Source organism: Schistocerca gregaria, chromosome 2 (genome assembly GCF_023897955.1).
Source record: "Schistocerca gregaria isolate iqSchGreg1 chromosome 2, iqSchGreg1.2, whole genome shotgun sequence".
Taxonomy (NCBI): Eukaryota; Metazoa; Arthropoda; class Insecta; order Orthoptera; family Acrididae; genus Schistocerca; species Schistocerca gregaria.
In genome coordinates this window covers 725,809,191-725,833,809 of record NC_064921.1, presented here as the reverse complement: position 1 = coordinate 725,833,809, position 24,619 = coordinate 725,809,191, and the positions used below count along the sequence as shown (strand labels likewise).

At 39.0% G+C, this 24,619-nt stretch overlaps 1 protein-coding gene across 1 annotated transcript in view; it reads left to right on the top strand.

The window, feature by feature from the left end:
- LOC126334852 (FERM, ARHGEF and pleckstrin domain-containing protein 1) overlaps window positions 1-24,619 on the top strand; it is a 648,075-nt gene that overhangs the window by 443,449 nt on the left and 180,007 nt on the right. The window contains exon 9 of the mRNA XM_049997520.1: window positions 13,030-13,104. Coding sequence (XP_049853477.1) covers window positions 13,030-13,104 — 75 coding nt within the window. The remainder of the gene's footprint in view (window positions 1-13,029; window positions 13,105-24,619) is intronic.

Below are 24,619 nucleotides of genomic sequence, written 5' to 3'. Positions count from 1 at the left end.
TGGCCCAGACTTAATTTCTGACTGTGAAAGAACTGCTCAACTGCGGGTGAATAGCATCAACACCCCTGCATGCCACACACAACACAGACCCATTGTATGCCAATTAATGATAGAAAAATTTACTAAGCTTGCATCTTTCCACCAGTAACATAATTTATTTTGCAGTAGACTGTCACCTTGCTGTGGATGCAATAAAAAATTATTACTGTCTGGTACACCATCATTCATCCTCTCTCCCATCTCTTCCCCATTGTCAATGTCACATAAATTATGACACTTGACACAGGTTTATTTCTACTTTACTGACTTCTTTTTGTCATATTTTCTGTCTGACCATTCTGCTGTTCCCCTGGTTGAATTCTTGAGGTAAATACGAATATTCTGTGTGGCAGACACCCAGTGTTTCCATTCTTCCAGCTCCACCATTCAACAAATAGTGAAAAAAGTGACAGAAATGTGTCTATGAATGAGTAAATAATAATACATTTATAATTAGTGTTGTTAGGCAAACTACATCAGTTATGTGACAATAATTATGAAAAGCTGCTTTTTCTGTATACATAGGACTGCAGTACAAACTGCAGGGTTTCTTAGGATTTCATTACTTAAAATGTAGTAGGGGAGAAGGAAATATACTTTTCCAGTGAGGTTTGATCTATGGCTACAGCTGAAATAGCACACAGCTTGTGAGGCACCGATAACGTGAACATTCTCCTATTGCTGTAGGAGTGGCTAAGGCAGAAAGAGGCAGATTTCTCACAAAGTAAAAGATGAGAGAAATCAAATTTTCTCTTAAAATAACCACCTTGTAGTTGAAAACTTACATTTTCTAACTCACTGTCACATATTATGTAGGCATCATTAAGAATATTGTATCAGAATTACAACTGAATATCTTGTGAACTTAGACGATGCACTTCCAGGACTAGAGTGGTATTATCCTATTATCACTGAGTTGCCAAACATTTTCTGGACGCCAATTTTGTATGAGTGGCATTTCGTACTGATTTATACTGTATTTTTTTCCCGCCATTCAGAGTACACTGTTTGACTCATTACAGCTGCAAAAATATAGTACTTTTGGTCTAACCATAGGTGGCAGGCCAATCACTAGAGGTGTAATCCCTGCATAGTACAGCCGATTTTACCAACTGCTGTCATTATGCGGATAGACAACATAGAGTGTGATGAAGGACAGTGCTGGAGAAAGTGGTTTTTGTGGAAGGAAAGTGTAAACACTGTGGATATTCGTAGGCAGTATGGAGAGCTTACACTGTCATGAAAAATGCCGTTGCAACCCGACAGCATTCGTATTCATAAAAATCAGAAAACCACAGTTGCCATTGCTGAGATAGGGTTCCAGGTACTGCCACACCCACTGTATTGTCCTGACGTGGCCCTTTCTGATTAACACCTCTTTGCAGCTATGACGAAATCTCTGCATGGATATCATTTTGCAAATGTCCAGGAACTGCAAACAGCTGCCGTGTGGTGAGTGCAATAGAATCCAGTAAAATGGTTCAGGAGAATATTACAGATTATTATTTATTCCATTTACTATCAAAAACAACAATGAGTGTCACAGCGAAAAAAGAAGTAACAGTAGGTAAGTGTTTTACTTATCACTTGGGTTAACGTGGTTTCCTATCGGATTATTCCTCCTTCAAAAGCAACAAAGAGTGCTGGGGCTAAAATGTTTCTTTCGATATTGTTCTAAATTTCTCTTTCTTTCAGTTGTCATTGCGGTGTTGTGATAGGTAGCTAGTACCGTGCCAAAATTCAGTGTTACTTTACACAATAAATTGCAAAGTTACATTAATACTTTTGGAACTGACATATTTTCTACTGATCATAAAATACTGCTGTGCAAAATATGTGAGCAGTCAAGGAACCACAAAAGAAATATCTTATTTTCCAACATATTAGTGCAACAAGAAAACACAGAAATTCACTTTGCGGAGCTACTGGACACGAGCTTTCAATGGCGAATGCAACATAAAGTCCAATATCACAGTTTGCATTTGACGTATGTGAGGCTTTTATTGATGTCAGAATCCATCTGTGGAAACCACAGAATCGTAAATGAAGGTGATTTTTGGTGAAATAGACACACAGATTTGTGCTAGTGAGTGAAGTGTGCGAAAATGTTCATAAGTGAATGTTAGAATGAAGGAATCAGTATTATTAAAGATGAATTAAAAAATAAAGAGATGTGGAATTCAATCAGTGGCTCAACCGCTCGTACAAGTCATTTAATTGCCAATGTAATTGCCAGACCATTAGATCCTTCAAAAGGTTAATCAATAAAAGCATTCTTGTTTTCAATGCATTGTATGGAAAAAGTTAACAATTAACAGCCACACATTTAATTACCTATTTGTTAAAGTTAATTTGGCTTGAAGAAGTTCAATCCATAATGTATTACTTTTCATCTCTGATGCTGTGCCACGCATGAAAAAATCTGACAACTTTAAAAATCACAGGGTCCTGGGTTCAATTTCCAGCCGGGCTGGGGATTTTCTCCACCCGGGGACTGGGTGTTTCTGTTGTCTTCATCATCACAACTTTAAAAATATTATTTCAAAACATGATTCACATGACCTGCATAGCACATTGTTTTCACAGGGTATCAGAAGAGAGATGAAGCCTGGTCATGGATATTAACAAACTGATATCAGTTATTAAGAAGATCTTTATGAAAGCCTCACTAGGGATTCTGATGTTTAAAGAAATTGAAACAGAAATACAAATTGTACAAAAGTATGGAAACACCACAAGAAATGCGTGCTTGAACATGAATGCAGATGCAAGTGAAGCCTACAGTTTGTGCTGTTGTATTTGACACACAAATGACCTCAATAGGTTACAAGTGGCAGTCATGGTCAGAATAGTGTTCTGTGTAGTTGTGAGTGCATTATATTAGAGCAAAGTGAATTTTAATGTGGTTCAAAAACCACTCATTAATGAAGCAAATGTCCATGACACGAAAATATGGTGCCGAAGCCATAAACTAGGACTGTGGAACAATGGAAGACTGTCATTTGGTCATATGAACAGTGTTTCACATTGTTTCCAGCTTCTGGCTGGGTTTACATCCCAAGAGAGAAACATGGTGCATTTCGATGATGGTTTGCACAGCCATATCATGATATCCTATGGGCCCCATACCTACTCTGCAAGATCACATTACTGCCAAGAATTAAGAGAATACTATAGCCAATTAGGTCTATCGTATTGTACAGTGTTTGTTCGCAAATGGTGATGCTGTGTTCCAAGATGGCAGAGCCACTATTCACACAGCATGCATCATCCAAGGCTGGTTTCATGAGGTCGAGGATGAATTGCTGCATCTCCCCTGGTAACAGGGTTGCGCTTTGAACTGTGTAGGTTCCAGTATCGATGGAGGCCAGTTTTTTTTTTTTTTCATTTATTCTACAAGCAGCTACATTGAAAATCAGTTAGGAAGTATTAAAGAAAACTCCTTCATTGTATGTCCTCTTGCTGCTTCCAGTACCAGACAGGATAAGGGCAGAATCTTAGGACACTGCACAGTTGATAATGCCTTTTGCTGCTTCTGCGGACATAATATTTAATTTTTGTGAGTACATAATTTTATTTGTGAAATTATGACAGCTAAAAATTTCGTAACTGTGCTTCTTTATGTGTACTCCAAATGCCAAAATGCTTAATATCTTACTAATTCCTGCCAGTTTAGGGATGCTCGTGTTACATGTATCTTCAGTTTTATTATAATAGACTTCATGATAAGATTACTGTGTTTAAGTTGTTATTGGTATGTATTACTACAGTGCATATTTTAATAGCACTTTTCCATTTGTTTTTTGAACATGAAAGTAAACATAAAATAGAAATAGGTCATATACCTTCAGTTTTATTAAAATAGACTTCGTGATAAGATTACTGTGGTAAGTTGTAATTGATTTTTAATTTAATAGCATTTTTCCATTCAATTCTTGAACACAAAAGTAAACATAAATGAGAAATAGATCAACAACATTATCTAAAACAGGCTGACGGTACTCACAAGGAACCCTTTGAGTGCGAGGTTGCAAAAGGCCAATGATATTTACAGAATTCGACAGCCTCCATACTGTCTTCTACCATGCAACCATAATATTGGCTGCTAATGGCAACAGAAGACAGTGCTGGAGGTATCCAGTGGTTAGTGCAGCTTGAGGCTGAGCTGAATAGTCAACAAGTAACTTACAGCAGTGCTACAATGCTAGTAAAGTTGATACAAAGTAGAGCAATGGCAACAATGAAGAAAGCAAAAATTGCATTATATTTAAAACAACAGTTGCCGAAGTTGGCATTTCATCAGAAAGGAACCCAAAGAATTTTGCAGAATGCGAAAGATGTGGCAGATGAAATGTTAGTGTTTCTGCAAGATGAGTCAGTGGAATGTGTGGTGTCATATATGCTTGACTGTGCAGTCAGTGTACATGAGAAGTAGAATGATGATGATATGTGCTTAGCAAGTGAAAGACATACCAAAACAGGGTCAATCCATATAGTTCATCATCCCTGTCAGGCAGGAAACTGCAAATCCCCATCTCCAGAGGAACATAGTAAAGAACAATTGTTGTCCATATATTGGGTACTAAACATAATTACATATGTAGAAGATCATCCACTAATAAAAAACAATTATTATCATATCATATGACCATGTATTGCCTAAGAAAAACTATGGATGTTAAGGGAGGATAAGGGTTGTTTGCATGTCTGAAGGATCCTCAATACAATTTACAGGATGTGCGTGATAGTGACCTACTAAGTTATATGCATCAAATTTTGTGTTGAAACAGACTACAGCGATTTCAAGGGAAGCAAAAAATAGGTGAATAACTTCAAGCAGTACTATAGAATTGTGAGACATAAGATAATGAAATTTCAAGCAGAGCGTCAACTTGAGGATGCAAACTGCAGAATTGGCCCAAAAATATATAGATGAGATAAACAAATTTGTCCCATCGTTCAGTAAGTAGATTATTGTTGACTCTGACCTATCGGAATTTGAAGAGGAAATGCATATGAAAGGAACACTGGAAATTGGAGGTAGCAACAGAGTTGTATCAAGATCAACTAACATCAATGCCTTAACATATCTGTGTATAAGTATGCTGACTGTTAATCTAAATGGTAAATTGGCTGGAAAATTATTTATTGTGCTTTGAGAAGTTGGAAGTGCTATGCCTCCTACAATTCTTTCTCGTGTGTGTGATCTTGCAAGGGCAGTAGGAGTATTTACATTACAGTAAGCAAGAATTGGTAAATTGACATAAGAGAACTACAATTACGGTATGAGCACTGCTTCTGCCCAATAGCTCAGCCTAATAAGTTATTTTTGCTTGATTCCTGGTCTGCATATAAAAATCACACTCCTTTAGAGTAAACTATCCCTCCTGAAAAGAGTGTGGCATTGCAGTTCATACCACCTGGAACCACTGCATAAATTCAGCCTCAGGATACCTGTATTTTCTGTGCCTATAAGACATATTACTGGACTATCTGCAGCTGCGTCATAAAGGATAGCCAGTTTCACAATAAGCTCCATAACAGACTGTTTCGCATTCTGTTGTACACCATCATATTCCATCAGTTCTCATCACCCCAGTACACTGATATGATTCTATGTGCATTCTTTAAGAGTGGATATGTAGCTGAGCGTCCCGCACAGTTTGTAATTCCCAAGGAGTTTGCCTTTGATCCTGAGAGTGTGAACCTTCGTGATCACTGCAACATGCCATTTTTCATTTGGTGTTCATGGTACAAGTTAATTGTTTGTTTTGAACATTTCTTGAATGGTGACAAATCTCAGTTTTGTGGAATGTTATGCATACATCCCATAGGTGGTTGCATGTCCTGGACACTCATTTTCTGTCACCCTCTTGATGCACAGGGTGAGTCATTAGCAGCTAATATTTCCCTGTCGTAATTGTTAACATGGCACCATCAAATGAGCCTTACTAAAGACTGAACTTGTGACTTCACACACAAAGGCTTCCTTGTCAGATAGTGTACCAATTCCACGTCTATAGAAACCTACTCTTTCAGAATTGGAGATGTCATCAAGCCAGGTTTGAAGTGCATTTCATCCACAAAGGAATTTGCTTGGAGAGTGCATTTCCAGATGAATAAGTGTGTGAGGGATAACTTCCAAACCACTCTTGAATAGTTTCTTCCAATTAACCTCAGTCTGGCATCTGCTTTACTGACAGTTAATGTTATATGGTCATTCCATTTCAAATCATTCCTAATGCATACTCCCAGATAATTTATGGAATTAACTGCTTCCAGTTGCTGACTTGCTATATTGTAGCTAAATGATAAAGGATCTTTCTTTCTGTGTACTCGCAGCACATGACACTTGTCTACATTGAGATTCAATTGCCATTCCCTGCACCATGCATCAATTCGTTGCAGATCGTCCTGCATTTCAGTACGATTTTCCATTGTTACAACCTCTCTATATAGTACAGGATCATCTGCAAAAAACCTCAGTGGACTTCCAATGTTATCCATAAGGTCATTTACATATATTGTGAACAGCAACGGTCCTATGACACTCCCCTGCGGCACACCTGAAAACGCTCTTACTTCAGAAGACTTCTCTCCATTGAGAATGACATGCTGCATTCTGTTATCTAGGAACTCTTCAACCCAATCACACAATTGGTCTGATAGTCCATATGCTCGTACCTTGTTCATTAAACAACTGTGGGGAACTGTATCAAACACCTTGCAGAAGTCAAGAAACATGGCAGCTACCCGTGAACCTGTGTCTATGGCCCTCTGAGTCTCATGGATGAATAGTGCGATCTGGATTTCACATGATCGTCTTTTTTTTAAACCCATGCTGATTGCTACAGAGTAGATTGCTAGTCTGCATAAAAGTCATTATATTCAAACATAATACGTGTTCCAAAATTCTACAACTGATCAACGTTAGAGATATATGTATATAGTTCTGCACATTTGTATGACGTCCCTTCTTGAAAACGGGGATGACCTGTGCCCTTTTCCAATCTTTTGGAATGCTATACTCTTGTAAAATTGAACTGGTATCCCATCAGGTCCAGGGGCCTTTCCTCTCTTGAGTGATTTTAATTGTTTTTCTATCCCTCTCATCTATTTTCGTATCTACCATTTTGTCATCTGTGCGATAATCTAGAGAAGGAACTACAGTGCAGTCTTCCTCTGGGAAACAGCTTTGGAAAAAGACATTTAGTATTTCGGCCTTTAGTCTGTCATCCTCTGTTTCAGTACCATTTTGGTCAGAGAGTGCCTGGACATTCTGTTTTGATCCACCTACCACTTTGCCATAAGACCAAAGTTTCTTAGGATTTTCTGCCAAGTCAGTGCATTGAACTTGACTTTCGAATTCACTGAACACCTCTCGCATAGCCCTCATCACACTATATTTTGCTTCGTGTGATTTTTGTTTGTCTGCAAGGCTTCGGCTATGGCTATGTTTATGTTTGCTGTGAAGTTCCCTTTGCTTCCGTAGCAGTTTTCTAACTCAGTTGTATCATGGTGGCTCTTTTCCATCTCTTACTATCTTATCTAATGCATATTGTACAATGGTTTTGAAATTTGTCCACTGATCCTCAACACTATCTGCACTTGAGATAAAACTTTTGTGTTGAGCTGTCAAGTACTCTGAAATCTGCTTTTTGTCACTTGTGCTAAACAGAAAAATCTTCCTACCTTTTCTAATATTTCTATTTACGGCTGAAGTCATCAATGCATTAACTGCTTAATGATCGCTGATTCCCTGTTCTGTGTCAACTGTTTCAAATAGTTTTGGTCTGTTTGTCACCAGAAGGTCTAATATGTTATCACCATGAGTCAGTTCTCTGTTTAACTGCTCAAGGTAGTTTTCAGATAGCGCACTTTAAAAAATTTCACTTGATTCTTAGTCCTTGCCACCCATTATAAACATTTGAGTTTCCCAGTCTATATCTGGTAAATTAAAATCTCCACCCAGAACTATAACAAGGTTGGGAAATCAACTCGAAATATTTTCCAAATTATCCTTCAGGTGCTCAGTCACAACAACTGCTGAGCCAGGGGGCCTGTAGAGACATCCAATTACCATGTCTGAGCCTGCTTTAACCATGACCTTCACCAAAATTATTTCACATTTCTGATCTCCATCAATTTCCTTCGATACCATTGCGCTTTTTATCACTATAAATACGCCTCCCCCTTCACTGTCCAGCCTGTCTCTGTAGTATACATTCCAATCTGAGTTTAGAATTTCAATACTGTAAACATCTGGTTTCAGCCAACTTTCTGTCCCTACTACTATGTGGGCATTGTGACCATTTATTAATGAGAGCAGTTCTGGGAACTTTCTATAGACGCACCTGCAGTTTACTATTACCACATTAATATTGTCATTCCCTGTAGCGTTTTGCCTACTGCTACCTTGTCGCGTCTCAGGAGGCGTCTTGTCAGGCCTAGGGAGGGAATTCTCTAACGTAAAAACCCCACATGTGCACTCCACACGTACTCTGCTACCCTTGTAGCTCATGCCTGACCTATTCAGGGGGACCCTACATTTCTCCACCTGATGTCGGAGGTTGAGAAATTTGCACCCCAGATCTCTGCAGAATCGTCTGAGCCTCTGGTTTAAACCTTCCACTCGGCTCCAAAGCAAAGGACCACGATCGGTTCTGGGAATGATACTACAAATAGTTAGCAGATTCCACCCTGTGACCGAGGCTTTTCGGCTTCACCAGCTCCGCCAGCTGCCTGTATGAACTGAGGATGACCTCTGAACCCAGACGGCAGAGACTGCAACAATTTGCAGTCGGTTGCATCTAGTGCTCTCTATCGCCGCAAGCAGGGCCTCCTCCACATCTCAGATGAGAACCCCCGGCAAGCAGACAGAGTGAACACTGGCCTTGTTCCCTGACCTTTTTGCTATTTCTCTAAGGGGCTCCATCACCTGCCTAACATTGGAGCTCCCAATCACTAATAAACCCCTACCCTTGACCCCCCGCCTCATGCGATGCGAACGCCGCTGAACCCACCACTCCCCTTGGGGAGATGGTGGCCTAACTGCTCCTGGTACCCGCGAAGGTGTCTTGACAGCAGGGACCATAGGTGAAGCATGTAACATCTGGGGTGTACCGTGCAGTGCACCAGACTCCCCACTGCCACTACACTTCGAGACAGCAGCCTGAAGACCACTGACCGCGGCCATCAGCACGTTGTGTTGTTCGCGAACAGTGGCCAGCTCCTCCTGCGCCTGTACATAGCAGTCACACATCCTATCCGTCCTAAGAAATCAACAATTTACTGTAGAGAGTTAACTAATCAACTTTTAACTAGAATGCTAGTTCACTAAAGGCGGCTGATAGCTGACTAAACTGTGGTTACTAGACAGTTCTTGTAGGAAACAATGAAAATAAGCACTAACTGTCTCTTGATTGTATACAAAACAAACACGAAATCTATGGAACACTATTACTAGTACTCGAAAATTAAAGCTTCCTAAAAGCAAGAACACACGGAAAAAGAAGTAAGAAAAACACAGTTAATACTTAAATTTACGTAGCTTGCTGCACAACAGATGTGAAGCAGATGGCAGTTACGACAACACTAGCACTACTGCTGTGATGGAAACACACCTGGGGAGGAGTTTAGAGTGGACAACATTCTTTTTGTGCCACTGGATGAACAGTGTTATCTGTTTACACTGTCCTTTGCTCAAGGAGATGCTGTTTTTTGGGGTTCAGCCATATATTTATTCTTAAGATGTTAACATGAAGTTACAATAGCTTGTAACCAGTAACAATATTGCTTAGAAATGCTCAATGAGTGAACTGATGTTGTTCAAGCAAAAATATAGTAATACTTAACACTTTGATTTTTGTTACTTTGAATTGCAGCACACTGTACTTTCATTCCATAACTCTGAACCTAACCTGTTGAATGCAACATCACAGTTCATCACGTATTTCAATTATTGGGACTTCCTGAATGTGGAAAATTGTTCTTGCCGGTACAGTCTTTCTTGAAAGAACAATATCCTTTCATGATTTGATGTATCTAATATCGCTCACAACAAACACAGTACAAGTGTTTCGAGCTGCTTCCACATATCCACTAAACCTGAAGCACACAATGCTGCAAATGTTAGACATGTTTTCACTTGCAATTCTAGTTTACAATGCTTAACCAAGTTCCATAAGATTGGAGCATGCAAATCCAATGTGTAATTGTATGACAAATTCTAGAACTTCAAATAAGAAAATGACACTCGATAAAAACACTCACAGCAACCTATGTATCTTGTGTAACTGCATGGTATTCAGCTGGTTTATTGGAGTTACTTCTCACAGAAAATAAAACACAATCAGAAACATTTATATACTAACAAAGTGAAAATAGAAATGTACTCAGGTGAGGCAAGATCATTGGGTTGGCCAGCATCAAGGCGAATGGCTGGTAGCTGCTGTAGGGTGATGAAACTCTCAACTAAAGACTGTTATGATCATGATGAAGCCAGGGCTGTCTCTGGACAGAGGAGGTTGGGGGGGGGGGGGGGGGGGGGGGAGGGCAAACCCTGCTACTGCATATGGTGGGAGGCTTTTTGGGGAGCAAAACCAAAAATCGTAATATGTTTCCAAAACGCTGACATGAACAAGACCGTGATCGTAAATGAAGAAGTGTAATAATAAGTTGAAAACACAAATAGTTTGTAAAATCTAGTATCTTACTGGAAATTATCTATTGGTACTGTGAAACAGACAGCAAATGAAGTGCGGGAGATTATCGCTTTGGGTGCTTCTTTCAAAATACCAAAACTTGCTAGTGGCAGTGTTGCCAACTCAGTTTCAAATATGGCCCTACTGAACACTTGAAAGGAACGCATATCAGCTTTGAATGACCATACAGAACAGATGAATATTGTAATAAGAAAGTAAAGATAAAGGTCGGCATGTGGCGGTTCAACGGTTCCTATACAGCAGCCTTAGACACCTACAGCAATATTGCTAAAAAACAATTTGTAATAAATAAATAAAGAATAAGTAAAATATGGCCTGCAAAATTTCACTTCTTTTTTCTGGCTGACTGGTGCCCCACATGTGGCTCTGGTGTTCAAGATGTATTCACCTCAAAACAACTTGTTACTAAGTGTGCTTTGTGAAAATAAGACATCATGTATTAATGACATTATGAGAAATGTTGACTGTGTCTAGTATGAGGGGTGGCCTATTCTATTGGTGCTTTAAGTGGATGACTCAGAGTTAGTGTTTGCACTGGCCAGCCGGTGGCCAGGTTTTATTGGTATGGCCAAGACTGTACCCCTCACCTCTCTTGCACTGGCCAGCCAGTGGCCAGGTTTTACTGGTATGGCTAAGAATGTACCTCTCACCTCTCTTACACATAATATTTTCAAAACAGAATTTTTAGGCAGAATTGTGTATAATTTTGTTTCTGTTTGTGAATGCTGTGCTGCTTGTAACAATTTATTGATATTGTAACTTCAAATAGATTACTTACTGAGTGAAACAAAGTATTAGGTATGAGAATGAAATGAAGTATTCTTTGCCATCCACAAAGATGTCATTGATATGAACAATCTTTTTTATTGTTTCATTTATACCAGTATGTGTTGCAAAGAATTTTAAGTCTAGTATCCATTTTATCAATGTTGTTAGTTTAATTTATATGATTATTTAAAGTAATTGTGTTTTTCATTCAATTACATAAACTGATGTACTGTGCCACTATAAATTTTACGTTTTGATAATTTATCTCTAATGGAAATCAACTAAAACTGATGAAGTAATTGGTTCCTTCATTTTTGGCAATCAAGAAATGAGGGAGTGAATTCAAACTTTGCAGTACTAATTTTGATGTTGATTTTAATGAAGGCTGTCCCACAATTACTGTTCCACAATAACAACAGATGGAAACATCAGGCTGGTGCACAGTGTGATATTGGTCAATTGAAGATTAAAAGTGTGCAACGTGTCTGACATCACAGACATAACGGAAGAAACAGGATACTACATTTTACATAAAGAATTATTTACAAGGAAGTTTTGAGTAATGTGATTGCCTTGCTTTTTCACAGAAATTTTTGGTCTCTTTTAAAAAGAATTTTTCATGCCAATTTATATCTTTGTGAGAAGTGGAGCAACTGCTTGACGCCCCTCCCCACCCCCACCCCCACTCCTTGCACCCCGCTGGCGCGCGCGCGCTCGCGCGCGCGCACACACACACACACACACACACACACACACACACACACGCACACACACAGAGTGAATTAGATTCAATTTGCCAACAAAAATTGAGACTAACATTTTCTGTGAAGCAAAAGGGATTGTTCTTATTTGATTATATTTCAAAGTATGAAACAATAGCTGGTGAATATTATGCACATCTTCTAGGCCAATCTGTATGTAAGGAGGGGATTGAATTTCTTGAATAGATTGGGGATGGGACAATTCACTAGATCTGGCATCAAAGGTGAGAAAGACTGACAGATTTCAGTTGTGAATTGCTGTGGAACATCTGTCCTGTTCACCCAGATTCACAGATGCTGACTTCTGGCTGCCTGAACAGCCAAAGTAATTTGTGCCTGGGAAACATTTAGGGCCCAGTGGAAAGATTATGGGAGCTATAAATAGTTATTTTGTAGACCCCCCCAGAAAAGTAGTTACAGGAAAACTTTGGAAAAATACTTAAAATGGAACAACACTGAGAAACGAAAGGTTTTGTTAGACTTCATAGTGATAGCAGCTTATGATAGAGACCCCCATCAATATGTTAGGGCCAAAATAGAAGAGTCATCAAAATAGCTTTGTTTTATTAGTTAGATGACAAGTGGTTTCCTGCTAAAGCATTTATTTGTTGTCAAGTTTCTTGAAGAAGACTTTATTTACAGAATAGGTTATGTAAAGTAATATCTCTTGATTCAACTACATACTGTATTATATTATAGCTTTATGTTAGTTGATAGGTGGTTTTCTTTCATTACAGATACAGTGGGAGAACACAGAAGCAAATTGTCGAATTTGTTCGTGAAAACTATGTAAAGAGGCAGACATTCCAGAGGTAAGCACACCTTTATAATACCATTGAATGAGGCGTCATTAAAAGTTTGTGTTGAATTTGTGCTGGTAAGAAAACCAAAAATCAATACAGAAAGCTGAAAATGAATACTGGCTATGATATAGGCTATGTAACTGGAAATCAATCATTTTAAAATACCCAGAAAATAGATGTAGTCACTGTAGAAGTAGAATTCCATTTAAAGTTTTCCAAGAGAAGTAGTCTGTTGGGCACAGTGAAAAACAAATGAAAAGGAGAGATTGACAAAGTGTACTGTGTGAGGAAGAGGAAGGAATTTCACTAACTAAAAGTCCTGAAAACTATGTTATATTATGTACATTGTATATATAAAAGAAAGGATTAATTGTTCTTGGTTAGTTTGTCATATCAAATTTAGATGAAATCCCAAGCTTTTGAGAACAGACTATGATTTTTTTAAAATGTGACAGTGGTTTTTGTAACATTAATTGGTGTTCCAAGGAGTCTAGTGGTACAGGACAGGAGCTAGACAATACTATTTCTTCCTTGAGTGAGAAATGCTCACTGTGTTGCCTGTTTCACAGCTACAAGTCGAACCTTGTCAAGTTTGGCTGGCTATTGGCTGCACCCTGGCTACACTGCTTCCATCCTCCTTCCCCTCCATTCCCTTCCAAGCCACTGTAATCTGTTAATTACAAAATTCTTTTAGTTGAGCTGTAGCCTCTTTATAGTCAGAGGCTGCATCTGACCAAGCAACAGGTTAACTGAGAACTTTTTATCCAAGGACTCCATCATGAAAGACTTCTTTGCCCAAAAAAATATTAGGTTTACATAATCTAGTTATGCTAAGCCAGAGCTTGAATGTGCTTATTGGCAGATGCTGGGCAAACACTATTCAAAGCAATAACTAGCATTAGTATCTCGTTAATAACCAAAGAACCATGGAAAACTAAGCTCTTCTCAGGCTCATTAAACACATATGAAAGCAGAATCAATATCAGAAAGGTAATAAGCAGGTGCACCAGTGAACTCAATTCCTCTTGAAATCTGAATAACCTGAGCATGACTACCTCTTAAAATTTCTTACTGAGTTGATACAGTTATTTGGAGTTCTGTGTGCACTGAAGTATGCTGGCCTTCGTTTGGTGGCCATAGTCAACGTGTTGCAGCAAACACCATCACTAATCGCATGAGAAGTAAACATCAAAGGGCTAGTCACTTGATCATGTGTAAACAAATGCCATAAATAAGCTTAGAATGGACACAAATGCAGGGCAGGTCAAAAATTGTGCACACTTGCAGAGCTACTGCACATATGCAGCTTCCTGGTCACACTGTGCACACTTACCAGAGTTGAACCATCACTGCTCATTTAGTGTATGTCTCTAAGCACAGATGTTGATGCTTCACTTCACCCACTAGCTGGGATACATTGTACTGTGCATTCTGCTTGTTTCACTGTGTGCAATCTAATCATGGGAAGGTACTGTGTTATTTCATCACCCTATCAACAAACATCACAGTTCTAAAAGAACAGAAGAAAAAACAACAAATGGTGCATAAGTATGCCAGATTGGTTTTACACCCACATTAGGTATCTAAATATCCTTCATGGTAAGGGTACTAAACATATCTCTCAATAATTAAAGGATAATTTTTAAGCATGTAAGTATATCTTGAACACCCAGTTTAATACCATATTTTTCTGGTAAAAGTGTTCGCCTATGTAATATGAAGCAGGTTGAGGCACAGTTAGTAAATATCAATTTTAAATTGGAAAAAGGGAGAAATCAGAAACAATGTTTATCATTGGTGATGAGAAATGACCAAATTAATGTTGGGCACAAAAGCACGGCACGTTGATAAATGCAAGCAGTTACAAAGATTCTTGTCACTAATATTAGACTGAAACCTTGATTTGTTCATTTTCATTACAGAAGCAAATCATTAACACACAAAAGTAGAGGAGAACATGGACATAACTTTCACAGCTTTGTCATGCAGGCACGGAAATTTTTGCTGTGGAAAGTTTTTGTAGAATTCTTTTGTACTTCGTACTGCAAAGAACTTGTCCTACAGCTGTTTATTGCACTGCAGATCAATCAGTTCCATTGTAGATGATTTGGAGCATCTTCATCTGTTGCTGAGAAAGGCTGTGCTACAGTGACTGATAGGAGACGCGGTCCTAACATCTACAAATCGTGCTCAAAATTATTCCTAAAGTTTTTGCAATTTTTGACATGTATTCTTGAAATCTAGCACTTTTGTGGACAAAACAAAGGGTGTGTAGTGTTTTCGGACAATAGTTGGCTGTGAAGCAAAGTTCCTTTCAAAAGCATCTATTTTTTTTGACAACCCAAAAATTAATATATTTTCACTTTGCAAACTGACTTTCAGGCTTTTCGTGTGAGACGTAATGTCCATGAGAAATGGAAAGTCTGATCCAGCAAGGGTCTTCTAATTTTGGTGCACTCTTTCCCTTCTCATGTAAGAAATGTACTATGGCCAAACTTGAATCAAAAAGTCTTTTTAATGTGTTGCCTTGACATAGTCAGCATACTTCGGTATAGTAAGGTATGACGCCTTACTTTTCTACTAATTCACCCGAGAACTGCCTAAATTGCTGATGCCTAAGCCCATCAGTTTTCAGATAGTTTACACTGTGCACAACAATTTGGATGGTGTTTTCTAACGTTACTGACTTTGCACAAGGCGCCTCTTGATGTAAAATGTATTGAATTTTAAACAATGTCTTTTCTGTGCATCATAGCTTTTTGTGCAACAGTGCTGTGAGTGCTCTTGGGTGGCCTCACACTGCCAGTGCTCCATCCGTGGTTACTGAGATTAACTGTTTCCCAACTGAAACCGACACCATCAGTTGCTTGCTCGACAGCTTGGAGTAAATCTGCACCTGTTGTAGCCCCTTTCAAAGGCACTAAGTGCAAAATGTCCTCTGTTACACACAGAGCATTATTGACACATTGTGTCACGTGAGCTGTATCCTAAGATCTGTTGCTTCATCCAGTGCATCAGAGAAAGCAACAAAATCCTTAGCATTATTTATAAACTCCCTTCACACATCAACGTCTGTAACACTTAAATGTCATGTCACTGTTGCTTGGAAAGGCTGATTTCTTGAAACCTGCTAACATTCATGGGACACAAAAGTTCAGCAGCATCAATGAAACTCTCTTCTATAAGTTACCTTTCCTGCATTTCTCTATTCTTAATGCAATTTTGAAACTTGCTTGCAGTGCAGATGTATTGTGATTGTCATTCACTATGGATTGCCATTCCTCACAGTTCAGTAGTGTCTCTCAATTGAGAACTTCCAGTGGCTGTCTATTATTTGCTAGCAAAGCAAGCACAGTGAGGTTTTACCTGCTGCTATAAAGAAGAGTTGCATAAATGAAAGCGAGCACACATCTCCTAGTCTTTGCTTTTTTGCAATGCTCACCATTTCTCAGTTCGTCTCATATAAGGCTACTACAGTCACCATAGGGAAGCAAGACTGGGAGTGCTTTAGTCCTCCTGATACCGTGTAAACAAGGAAGCAGAATTGTCAGTTCCCATTTGGTATACATGTCTAGTCACAGATATTGCTGTTTCACTTTACTTACTGACTGAGATGCACACACCTGTGCTGCACTTCTGTACTTTCACACAGTGTGCAACATTTGGCTGGCCCTGCACAAATGTATCCTTGGCAAGCAAATGGAATTTCAGATGTTCATATCCAAATGTGGCAGTTAACATGATCCATTTGATTCAGTAGAAAGCATAGTAATTTATTGGTAATTCAGGGTGTATACGACCCGGGACAACTGGGAAATCCAGGAAAAACACAGGAATTTTTTCATCTGGGAGAAAACCGGGAAAAAGCCCAGGAATTTTTCGGAATTCCGGGAATTTTTCATTGTTTTAGCTTTCAGTTAAATTTTTGTAATTTTGACTGCAGCATTGATTCTCTAGCAGAGAATGTTACTGTATCCTGCTACTGGAGAATGATACTGCAGCAATAAAATAAAACAAGAGGGACAAAATAAATCTTTAGTGGCAAAGGAAATGTGCAATTTACAACAACAAAACACCATGCACGCACAAGTGTCTGCAAATAGCAAAAATATGTCAAAGGCTGTAGGGCACAGACTGTAATTCTTTGTAATAATGAACTGCTTACCATGAGCATGACGTCACAACTGTTCACATTAGGTTCGTTTGACCAGTTGCCAGCGGTCTGTTGCACATGCGCATTTGACTCGCATATAATCAGTGCCTTCTCTCGTTTCCCACTACTAGAAGTTTGGCTGTTAGCTGTATCAGTAGTAGCAGCAAGCAGCCAGATGCAAATGAGAAAAATTTTTCTCGCGCGCCATAGCTGCTAGATTCGAGCTTTCACAAAGTTGTCTGAGCTGTAATGAGGAGGGGGTTAGTCTCCACATGACCCGTGTTTACGTTAAGTGTTTTCGCTGCTTCTCTTCGTGTACAGCTCCTACGTCAAATGAAAACAAAATGGATTTCTGTGGCTGGGAGCTATCAAGTGAATTAAAATTCATTCACATAATTACGGAGGGCAAAAATATATTATTAATTTCAGTTTTCTGATTTAATTTTATTTCCAAGTTATTAGCAGTCAAGCATTAATCGCCTTGCAGAAGAATGAAGTTATTTTTGCAAGTTTGCTAAAGAAATTTGGCTTTATTAATCTTTCCGCTGAGGCAATCATTTTACTTGAAACAAAGTGTTTCATTCTTCAGTATTGGCTAGTTGCAACTATTCGCTGAATTTAAAGTGCACGTTATCATCTTCTGCCATGTATGGCATTATGGCATAATAAAGAACCAAAAATGAGATCGTAGAGTACTGGTACTTGAAGAAAAATTACATCCCAAAAACCACAATGAAAAGCTTAATATCAGGTGGCACCTACTTCATTGTGAATCTGGAAAAAGCCAATTTGCAGTTCAAGCCGAATTATGCATATTAGTATGGTTCACGAAATTCCGATGCTCTTTGGAGTATCCTCTGATGCCCTGTTTCTTTTATGATGCAATGTAAGCTTTCTTAGTGATTTATACACATGACAATGCGGGCTTCCTACACCACTGCAGTTGCACATGCACAATAATGCCGGTTTTCTGGTGCTCTCTGGCAACTGGTAAATCAACCCTATTTCAAACAGTCTCCGGATAGTACTGCGAACGGTGGTTAGAAAAGCGTTACTTTCAAAGTAAATTTCTTTTTATGCAAGATGAAATAAGTTACGTGTGAGAAAATGGGATGGATATCTAAATCACAGAGCGTTCGAAACTGAGCAGTTTGAGAACCAGCCAGTTACAAGAATTTCGAGCCGAGACATTTATGTCATAATTTTATATTTACTGGCACAGTTGTGTGATGTATCTTAAAGTATAACACACACAAAAAAAAGATCAATATTACATGTGAAAGCTTAACTTCTGTTGTAGCGTGTTAATCTTAGAGACCAATATTATATGTGAAAGCTTAGCTTTTCTTGTAGATACACGGTACTGTGTACATTAATGTAAACCGTTAACTTTTCCTCTTGTGTGTTCGCACTATGTAACCAGTGATCTTGCTATTGGCTGACTATAACAATTGTCCTATGCTCTGAATAGCTGCTGTCATCGGCTGACGAGACCTCGTGGCTTGAGATATGATTCGCTTACAAAAGGACATCACAACCTCGCTCTGGAAACTAACGCGCTGTGTTTGGTGCAATTCGAATTCATACTTTTGTAGTACGAAATTATGCAGCGTATACGTTGCTGCAAATCAAAAGTCTTTCCAAAACTTCTCTCTTTTTTTAAAAAAAAAAATTAAAAGTCTCTCCAAAACTTCTCTCCCCCATCTTTTCTTTTTTTTCCGGGAAGTTCTACGCGATTGTATAAAACGTTAACCATTCAAAGTTTTACAGTTCCGAGGGAAATTCTACTGAAAACCTACTATCACTAAGCACAGAAAAAGTGTATTTTCACCTGGGAAAAAGCATATTTTTTAAATGGGATATCTGGGAGAAATCTGGGAATAATCCGGGAATTTTTTTTCCTTGTCCCCATATACACCCTGTAATTGTTATCATTGTTTATTGACTGGAGAACATAAAATAATAACTTGCAACACAAACATTTTGAAAGTTTCCAACAATTTACATCTTATGAGCTTATATGTAAAGGGTGTTTCAGATAAAGTGTATGACTCTGTAACTTACAAAATACTATGTGACATGAATGTTTCTTGAGGTAAGTCCACATAAGAAACGTTACATTTTCTGCGGGGGTTATGAACATAGTTTAGTGAGTTATTTTCGCTGAGATACAATTTTTTAAACAGAATATTAGTTTTTTCTATCATGTAGCTGAGGTATTTAAACCATCCATATAAAAATCTATTTACATTGTATTTATATCACATTTAGTTCAAGAGCAAGAAATCTTCAAAGTGTCTGGGGTGGATGTGACATGCTGTACATAATACTTGGCTGTGTGCAAATGGATGTTCTGGTGGCACAGTGTTGATTTAAGTGAGGTGATCAAATGCGTGCCCATGTTCCTGAATGCACAATGCAGTGCACCTTCTAAATGACCTGCGAGCGAGATATAATGTCGCCGGTGTCGTGGAGTGACAAGTTTCTCCAGTGTGCTGCTTGAAGTCATCTGGGGTTTTGAGTTCTATGAGATTAACACAATGCATTCAGTATCTGCACTAAAAGAAATATCCTGGTGTTAAATTGGGTGACCATGTGGGCCATCCCAGAGGACCATGACACCCCAACCATCTTCCAGGGAATCTGTTGTTCAATTCAATAACATCATCACATGCAGAATGGGCTGGCTGACCATCATGCTGCAGCCACATACAGCCTCCCATGTCTGGACAGGCATTTTCAAAGAGAGCACCTGGATTGTCAACAGTAAAAGCTCCCTACATCTCATCTGTCAGTGTACCTATAAAGCAGTTTGGACTGATGATTTCATCTCCAGGCATTACACACCACGCATTAGTGGACCATCTCTGTTGATGATTGGCCAGATGTACCCACCTAGGATTTTCTGTGGCCTAGTAATGCGTATTGTGGCAGTTCACTGCACCATTATCTGTGAATGTGTGTTTGTTAGAGAACACTTTGTAAGGGGTCCAGAATCAAATTATGCATGGCCCATTTGCAGAAAATACCTCTCCAATTCAAACCGTTCCATGCAGCTCCTGTATCAGTGAAAGACGGTATGAGTGTAACTGTGGCTCTGTTGTATATGCCACACAGAAATAAGGCAAGTAAAACAAACACCTACATCACCTTACTTGTTGTTGGTCTTCATCTGTTACTGATATGCCTTCTCAAACTACTCGTTTCCCAAACTAGTGGTTCAGCGTGTAAGACTGTAATGGCTGCCAGAGCTCTTCGGCCGAGATATCTAATGGCATACTTTGTGACTGCTTCATTGGCAGCATGTTCGCCTTCACTAAGCATCAGCAAAATTTCAGTGCACTCATTGGATGTATAAGCTATGTTTATTGAATGTCAGTATCTGTGGCACACTGAATCACATTTGTTTGTGTAGTCCAACCTGCCACATGTTAGGTGGAGGAAGGCAACAGTTGGGAGGCTAACTGAACTTGACATTTGACAGTGCATGGAGGAAGCTTGTCACTCCTTGACACTGGTGACATTACACCCAGTCCACAGATCTTTTAGAAGATGCAGTGCATTGTGCATTCAGGAACATGGACTCACATTTGAACACCTCATTTACATCAAGATTCCACCACCATAACACCCATCTGCACACAGCCTAGTGTTATGTGAGGCATGTTGCATCCACCCTAAACACTTTGAAGGTTTCTTGCTCTTGAACTAAACATGATAGAAATGTGATTTAAACAGATTTTTACACAGATATAGCTTAAATACCTCAGCTACATGATAGAAAAACCTAATGTTCTGTTTAAAAAAATTGTGACTCTCTCGAAAGTAACTCAAAAACTATGTTCATAACCCAATAGAGTGTGTAACATTTCTTATGTAGACCTATCACCTATTATTTTGCAAGTTACAGACGCACACACTTTCCCCTCATATAAGATTTAGTAATGAACAAAAAATAGGAACGCAGGTAAGCTACTATGAACAGCATAGTGAACTCATTACTGTTGCCAAGATTGACACAAAGCCGATGCCTACCACTGTAGTACAAGTTTATATGCCAACTAGCTCCACAGACAACAAAGAGATTGAATAAATGTGTGACGAGATAAAAGAAATTATTCAGATAGTGAAGGGAACCGAAAATTTAGTAGTCATGGGGGCTGGAATTTGATAGTAGGAAAAGGAAGAGAAGGAAAAGTAGTAGGTGAATATGGAATGGGGGTAAGGAATGAAAGAGGAAGCTACCTGGTAGAATTTTGCACAGAGCATAACTTAATCATACCTAACACTTGGTTTAAAAATCATGAAAAAAGGTTGTATATGTGGAAGAGGCCTGGAGACACTGGAAGGTTTCAGATAGATTATATAATGGCAAGACAGAGATTTAGGAACCAGGTTTTAACTTGTAAGACACTTCCAGGGCAGATGTCGACTCTAATCGCAATGTATTGGTTGTGAACTGTAGGTTAAAACTGAAGAAACTGCAAAGAGGTGGGAATTTAAGGAGATGGGATTTGGATAAACTGAAAGAACAAGAGATTGTAGAAAGTTTCAGAGAGAGCATTAGGGAACAATTGACAAGAACAGACGAAAGAAATGCAGAAGAAGAAGAACGGGTAGCTTTGATAGATGAAATAGTAAAGGCGGCAGAGGATCAAGAAGGTAAAAATATGAAGGCTAATAGAAATCCTTGGGTAACAGAAGAGATATTGAACTTATTTGATGAAAGGAGAAAATATAAAATTGCAGTTAATGAAGTAGGCAAGAAGGAATATAAAAGTCTCAAAAACGAGATCGATAGGAAGTGCAAAATGGCTAAGCAGGGATGGCTGGAGGACAAATGTAAGCATGTAGAGGCAAATCTCACTAGGGGTAAGATAGGTACTGCCTACAGGAAAAGTAAAGAGGCCTTTGGAGAAAAGAGAACCACTTGCATGAATATCAAGAGCTCAGATGGAAACCCAGTTCTAAGCAAAGAAGGGAAAGCAGAAAGGTGGAAGGAGTATGTAGCGGGTCTACACAAGGGCAATGTTCTTGAGGACAATATTATGGAAATGGAAAAGGATGTTGATGAAGATAAAATGAGAGATACGGTACCACAGGAAGAGTTTGACAGAGCACTGAAAGACCTAAGTCGAAACAAGGCCCTGGGAGTAGACAACATTCCATTAGAACTATTGACGGCCTTGGGAAAACCTGTCCTAACAAAACTCTACCATCTGGTGAGCAAGACGTATGAGACTGGCAAAGTACCCTCAGACGTCAAGAAGAATATAATAATTCCAATCCCAAATTAAGCAGGTGTTGACAGGTGTGAAAACTACTGAACTATCAGTCACAGTTGCAAAATACTAACACGAATTCTTTACAGACAACTGGAAAAACTGGTAGAAGCTGACCTCAGGGAGGATCAGTTTGGATTCCTAGAAATTTTGGAACACATGAGGCAATACTGACCCTACGACTTACCTTATAAGATAGATTAAGGGAAGACAAACCTACATTTCTAGCATTTTTAGACTTAGAGAAGGCTTTTGGCAATGTTGACTTGAATACTGTCTTTCAAATTCTGAAGGTGGCAGGGATAAAGTACAGGGAGCTAAAGGGTATTTACAATTTGTGCATAAACCAGGTGGCACTTATAAAAGTCGAGGGGCATGAAAGGGAAGCATTGGTTGGGAGGGGAGTATGACAGGGTTGTAGTCTATCCCTGGTGTTATTCAAACTGTATATTGAGCAAGCAGTAAAGAAAACAAAAGAATAATTTGGAGTAGAAATTAAAATCCACGGAGAAGAAAGAAAAACTTTTAGGTTTGCTGATGACATTGTGATTCTGTTCGAGACAGCAAAGGATCTGAAAGAGCACTTGAACAGAATGGACAGGGTCTTGAAAGGAAGATATAAGATGAACATCATCAAAACCAAACCGGGTTAATGAAATTTAGTCAGATTAAATCAGGTAGTGCTGAGGGAATTAGATTAGGAAATGGGACACTTAAAGTAGTAGACGAGTTGTGCTATTTGGGGAGCAAAATAACTGATGATGGTTGAAGTAGAGAGGATATAAAATGTAGACTAGCAATAGCAAGGAAAGCATTTCTGAAGAAGAGAAATTTGTTAACATTGAGTATAGATTTGAGTATGCTGAAAGTATTTGTATGGAATGTAGCCGTGCATGGAAGTAAAACATGGATGATAACTAGTTTAGACAGGAAGAGAATAGAAGCTTTCGAAATGTAGTGCAACAGAAGAATGCTGAAGATTAGATGGATAGATCAAGTAACTAATGACGAGCTACTGAATAGAATTGAGAAGAAGAGGAATTTGTGGTACAACTGGACTATGAGAATGAGTCAGTTGGTAGGACATTCTGAGGCATCATAGGATTGTCAATTTAGTATTGGAGGGCAGCATGGAGAGTAAAAATCGTAGAGGAAGACCAAGAGATGAATACACTAAGCAGATTTAGAAGGATGTAGGCTATAGTAATTACTTGGAGATGAAGAAGCTTGCACAGTATAGAGTAGCAGTATAGGGTATAGAGTAGCCAGTCTCTGGACTGAAGACCACAACAACAACAACAACAACAACAACAACAACAACACTTCACCTGAAACATCCAGTGTGTAGACAACTTTGTATAAAGGACAGTCAGATGAAAATGTGACAGAAGGGCAAAAAGTAAGTAAACTGTCTATTATTTCAGAAATAATTGCCATAACTGTAATACATTTTCTCCACTGTGAGAAAAGATGATTAGTGCCTTCATGGAAGAATATCTGCTCTTGCCAATGGAACAATGATTGTACCCGGGCATGCAAACCTTTGTCCAAAGCAAATCAGTGGCCATTAGTGTCTTCCTTCAGGGTTCCAAAAATTTGGAAATCATGTGAGGGGCAATTGGGACTGTATGGAGAATGTGCAAGGACCTCCGAGTGAAACTTCTACACTGTAGTTGAAACAACCTCAGAAACATGTGGGTTCACCCACAAGTTGGCAAGGTTGTTTTGAGTACACTGAAGACGTTTCACTGGGAAGCCCTTACACATCCTGCATACAGTCCCGATCTCTGCCCATGCAATTTCCATGTTCTTGGAGCCCTGAAGAAAGACATTCATGGCCATTGATTTGCTTCAGACAAATAGTTGCATGTCTGGGTAAAAGCATGTTTTCATAGGCAATCGCAAACATTTTTCCATGAAGACAGTGACCACCGTACCTCACAGTGGATATATAAAGTAACTCAATAGATTAAAGACCTACTCACCAAATGTTTTAGGTGTGCAAGCTTTTGGAGCCAGTGGCTCCTTCTTCCAGCAGAAGGGTTGAAGGGTAAGGAAGAGAGATGAAGGAAAAGAAGTCGAGAGGTTT